The 5,000-nt window shown below is 53.9% G+C and overlaps 2 protein-coding genes across 2 annotated transcripts in view; one reads left to right on the forward strand and one right to left on the reverse strand.

The window, feature by feature from the left end:
* EAH_00001410 (hypothetical protein, conserved) overlaps positions 1–1,823 on the reverse strand; it is a gene marked incomplete at both ends in the record, with an annotated part of 2,127 nt that extends 304 nt beyond the window's left edge. Inside the window, 3 exons of the mRNA XM_013395636.1 lie at positions 1–258; positions 634–962; positions 1,251–1,823. The exon at positions 1–258 is cut by the window's left edge and continues 304 nt beyond it. Coding sequence (XP_013251090.1) covers positions 1–258; positions 634–962; positions 1,251–1,823 — 1,160 coding nt within the window. The remainder of the gene's footprint in view (positions 259–633; positions 963–1,250) is intronic.
* An 803-nt stretch (positions 1,824–2,626) lies between these two features.
* Positions 2,627–4,384, forward strand: EAH_00001420 (hypothetical protein; the record flags this gene model as incomplete). The annotated part of the gene is made up of 2 exons (XM_013395637.1): positions 2,627–3,378; positions 3,961–4,384. The coding sequence occupies 2 exons, from the start codon at positions 2,627–2,629 to the stop codon at positions 4,382–4,384; spliced, it is 1,176 nt and encodes a 391-aa protein (XP_013251091.1).
* Between the last annotated feature and the right edge of the window lie 616 nt (positions 4,385–5,000).

A 5,000-nucleotide genomic window follows, 5' to 3' on the forward strand; every position in this document is an offset into this window, starting at 1 on the left:
TGTGTATTATCTTGGTGTATTAGGGTCTTCGTCTCTTCTTTACGCTTTTGCTTCTGCTGCTGCTGCTGCTGCTCTTCCTGCGGCTCCCTTTTAAGGCGCAGCAAGACGCCGCTTGCTGCTGCTGCTGCTGCTGCTGTAGGTGCAGCTGCTCCTGCTGTTGTTGCAGCAGCAGCAGCAGCAGCAGCAGGAGCTTCTCCTAGTCTGCTAAGCAGCTGCTGCAAGGAGCTAAAAGAAGTTTTTGCCCTCCACTGCACTTGCCTGCAGCAGCAAAAAGAAAGAAATTAAAATGCAGTCAGTCAGTCAGCAGCAGCAGCAGCAGCAGCAGCAGCAGCAAATGCAGAGGCTGCAGCAGCAAATAAACAGCAGCAGCAGCAACACCAGCAGCACCAGAAAGAAATATACACAGAGCAGCAACACCAGCAGAAGCACCAGCAACTACAGCAGCAGCAGCAGCAGCAGTAGCAGCAATAGCAGCAGCAGCAGTAGCAGCAATAGCAGCGGCAGCAGCAGCAGCAGCACAGCGGGCGCCATCAAGCAGACAAAACAAAGACAAACAACTAAAGCAAATAAATAAATAAAATAAATAAAATAAATAAATAAACAAACAAATAAATAAATAAATAAATAAATTACTTTGTGAGGAGATGAACAGAGAAGCAGAGAGCTACAGACAAATCGAACGCCCGCTGCTGCGCTTCAGGGTGCAGACTCCTAAAGCTGCTGCTGCTGCTGCTGCTGCTGCTGTCGCTGCTGCTGCTGCTTCTGCTGTAAAGCAAGGGCCCTTGAGGGCCTCCTTTGCTGCAGTTAACATGAATGTAATGCTGCAGCGCAGCAGCAGCATCCTGCTGCTGCTGCTGCTGCTGCTGCAATGAGGAGCAGCCAGTGCTGCCGATGGTGTTTGCTGCTGCTGCATGCAGCAGACGCCGCAAGTCAAGTACTCCAAGACAAGGCCCACATACCACCTGCAGCAGCAGCAGCAGCAGCAGCAGCAGCAGCAGCAGCAGCAGCAGCAGCAAAGGCAGCAGCAGCAGACGGTGAAGCACAAATGTAATCATCCAGTGCTGCAGACGCTACAGCAAGAACCGCAACAGCAGCAGCAACGGCAGAAGCAGCAGCAGCAGCATCAACAACAACAACAACAACACCAACAACAACAACACCAGCAGCAGCAGCAACATCAGACGCGCCAGCAGCAACAGCAGCAGCAACAGCAGCAACAGCAGCAACAGCAGCAACAGCAGCGGGCCTACTTGAGGTAAGGGAAGCGATTTAATTTGTTTTGTAGGATTGAAGTGCGGCAGCAGACAGAGGCCCCACGTCAGTTGCTGCTGCTGCTCTGTTTCCTGCTGCTGCTGCTGCTGCTGCTGCTGCATGCGGGTTATTCCACAGACGCTGCAGGTTTGTGCTGCAGCAATTGCTTTCGTTGCTGCAGCAAGAAGATCAGCAGCAAAAGCCTCAAAGACCTTCGGGTTTGCTGCTGGTGGCTGCTGATTTATCGCAGCAAACAGATCCTCCGCCATGCTGCTGCTGCTGCTGCTGCTGCTGCTGCTGCTGCTTCTGCTGCTGCTGCTGCAGCAACCTGTAAGGTCGTTAACTGTAGTCAAAGGACTAACAAAAGCAGCAGCAGGAACGGGGTGAAGACGAGGAGAAGCTGCATGCAGCTGCAGCAAATACTCTTCTATGCTGCTGCTCACATCCAGCTTCCCCGTCTCCATCATTCTGCTGCTGCTGCTGCTGCTGCTGCTGCTGCTGCTGCTGTTGCTGCTGCCTCTCGCCACTTTTACGGCGTCAGCCGCCGTGGGGCCGCTCGGCTCCACCCCCATTTTCGCTGCAGCTGCTGCTGTTGCTGCTGCTGCTGTTGCTGCTACTGCTGCTGCTGCCTTGTTGATATTTTTATCTCCCTGCTGCTGCTGCTGTTGCTGCTGTTCTTCTTGATATGCGTGCTGCTTCTGCTCCTGCTGCTGCTGCTGCAGCAGCAGCAGTACTGCAGCGGATGTCCGTTATTCCCTGTGGCCCTGGGCTTGCTGCAGGAGCTGTTGAGCCTGTTGCAGCTGCTGCTGCTGCTGCTGCTGCTGCTGCTGCTACTGCGTCTATCTGGATAATAGCCTTCAGCTGCAGCAGCAAACAGCAAATAAACAAAAAGAAACAGCAACTAGTAACAGAAGACGCAGAGAAGGGGGCCCCACATCACTCATGCAGCGCCTTCGTACATGCAGCAACAGCAGCAGCAGCAGCTGCTGCTGCTGCTGCAGTAGCTGCAGCCCCGTTGACTGTTTGCATGACTAGCAGTTTGTTTGTTTTTTATCCTATTTTATTTTGTTTTATTTTATTTGTTTATTTTGTTGTGGTGAGGCTTCTTCATATATTAAAGCCGGCATACAATACTCCTCCATCTCGCTGCTGCTGCTGCTGCTGCTGCTGCTGTTGCTGCTGCTGTTGCTGTAGTGGCGGTGTTGCTGCTGCTGCTGCATGCTACAGGGAGGTGTCTTATCTGCAGGGTTGCTTCCCTTTGTTTGCTACTGCTGCAGCAGCAGCAGCTGCTGAGGCATCCGTGCTCCTGCTGCAGCAGCTGCTGCTGCTGTTGCTGCTGCTGTTGCTGCTGCTGGTTTAGTAAAGCGGAGTAAAGATGAATGGCTTTGAGCGTCTGCCCCAACGTGGGGTGGCGGGGGCACAGCAGCAGCAGCAGCAGCAGCCGAACCCTTTGCTGCAGCAGCTGCAGGCAGATATCCCTTCTCAGAGTAGCAGCAGCAGCAGCAGCAGCAACGACAGCAGCAGCAACAGCAGCAGGTTGCGGGAGTTTGCTGCAGGTTCTGTTATGAAAGAGTTGGCTGCTTACATGAGGGAGAAATGCTTGATTCAGCCGCAGCAGCTGCAGCAAAACGCAACAGCAGCAGCAGCAACAGCAGCAGCAGCAACAGCAGCAGCAGCAACAGCAGCAGCAGCAACAGCAGCAGCAGCAACAGCAGCAGCGGCAGCGCCCCCAACTGCCACCGCAGCAGCCTGCAGCAGCAGCAGCAACAGCGGCAGTAGCAGCAGCAGCAGCAGCAGGGAAGCTGTGAGGCGAGATCGTCCGCGTTTGAGGGTGTCGCTACAGCCGGATATTGAAGACAGCAGCAGCAGCAGCAACAGCAGCAGCAGCAGCAGCAGGAGGCTGAGAATGGGTGCGTCTTCATCATTAAAAAAAGACAACAGCAATGCACCCAGCAGCAGCAGCACCTGCAATAAAGCAGCAGCAGCAACAGCAGCAGCAGCAGCAGCAGCAGCAGGAGCAGAAGAAGAAGAGTCCGATGAAGAAGAACGTGCTGCTTCTTTATTTGCTGCTGAAGCAGAGTTGCTTGAGCTGCTGCAGGACGACAGCAGCGACACGCGAGATGCGAAGTGGGTCGCAAGCGAATTGTTAGTCGGAGACAAACAAACAGATGCAGCACTTTGCTGCCCTGGCTGCTTCGCTCCTATTGCTTACCAGTGTAAAAGGTATATTTGCTGCTGCTGCTGCTGCTGCTGCTGCTGCTGGTGCTGCTGCTCCTGGTGCTGCTGCTCCTGCTGGTGCTGGTGCTGCTGCTGTTGTTGTTGCTGCTGGTGCTGCTGCTGCTGCTGGTGCTGCTGCTGCTGGTGCTGCTGCTCCTGCTGGTGCTGGTGCTGCTGCTGTTGTTGTTGCTGCTGGTGCTGCTGCTGCTGTTGTTGCTGCTGGTGCTGCTGCTGCTGTTGTTGTTGCTGCTGGTGCTGCTGCTGCTGTTGTTGTTGCTGCTGGTGCTGCTGGTGCTGCTCCTGATGCTGCTGGTGCTGCTGCTTGTGCTGCTGGGGATGCTGCTTTTGTTGCTGCTGTTGCTGCAGCAATTGCTGCTGCGCTGCTTTTCGTAGACATCCTATTCCTGTCTCTCCTTCTTACTCTCCAGCCCTCAGGGTTTAGGGTTTAGGGTTTAGGGTTTAGGGTTTAGGGTTTAGGGTTTGTGGTTTCAGGGATGAGTACACGCGAGACCTCTACAGAGCTGTCACCGCCTACAGAGTAATCACAAGACCCATTCAGCAGCAGCAACAGCAGCAGCAGCAGCAAGTACAGATGCAGCAGCAAATGCAGCAGCAAATGCAACAGGAGCAGCAGCAGCAGCAGCAGCAGCAAGGAAATGTTTCTGAACTGGGTTTAATCCGTCACATCGCCGATCGCCTTGCTGCTGACCCCAATACCGAGCAGCAGCAGCAGCAGCAACAGCAGCAGCAGCAACAGCAACAGCAGCAGCAGCAGCAGCAGCAGCAGCAGCAGCAGGATGGAGAGGAGCCTTGCTTTGCGAGTGAAGTTTTGTGCGAGTGCTGCGGGGCCTTCCTTGGCTGGCGTGATGAAGAGGAGGTATATCATTTTACTCAAGTTATACCGGCAGAAGCATAACTCTAATGCTGCTGCTGCTGCTGCTGCCGTTGCTGCTGCTGCTGGTGCTGGTGCGGGTGCTGTAGCAGTAGTAGCAGTAGCAGCAGCAACAAGAACGGCAGCAGTACGACGTGTAGAGCTTTAGCTGCTGCTGCAGCAGCAACAACAACAGGGATTGTAGTGTAGGGATTGTAGCAGTAGCAGCAGCTGCTGCAGAAGCAAGAGACGTAGCAGCAGCAACAACAGCAGCAGCAGCAGTAGCAGCTGTTGCTGCTGCTGTGAAGGGTTTGATATGGATTTTTTCTGTGAAGAAGCCTTCATAATAACACATGCAAGAAACCCCTTAGGGTTTAGGGTCTAGGGTTTAGGGTTTAGGGTTTGCAAGGCTATTATTATTGTCCTCTATCGACAGCAGCAAATCGAAAGTTAAGAAATATAAACTTTTAAAGACTCTGCATGCATGCATGCACAGAGGTGAAGAAGGGGTTTGCTGAGGTGTATAGGCAGATAAGGCACCTGGGGAGGTATATTTGCTGCTGCAGCACCCCAGCAGCAGCTGCTGCTGCTAACACCTTTTACAGCTGCAGCAGTAGGTGCTGCTGCTGCTCCTGCAGCAGCAGCAGCAGCAGCAAGGGGA

This window comes from Eimeria acervulina, genomic scaffold (genome assembly GCF_000499425.1).
Source record: "Eimeria acervulina Houghton genomic scaffold, Eah_scaff4, whole genome shotgun sequence".
NCBI lineage: Eukaryota > Apicomplexa > Conoidasida > Eucoccidiorida > Eimeriidae > Eimeria > Eimeria acervulina.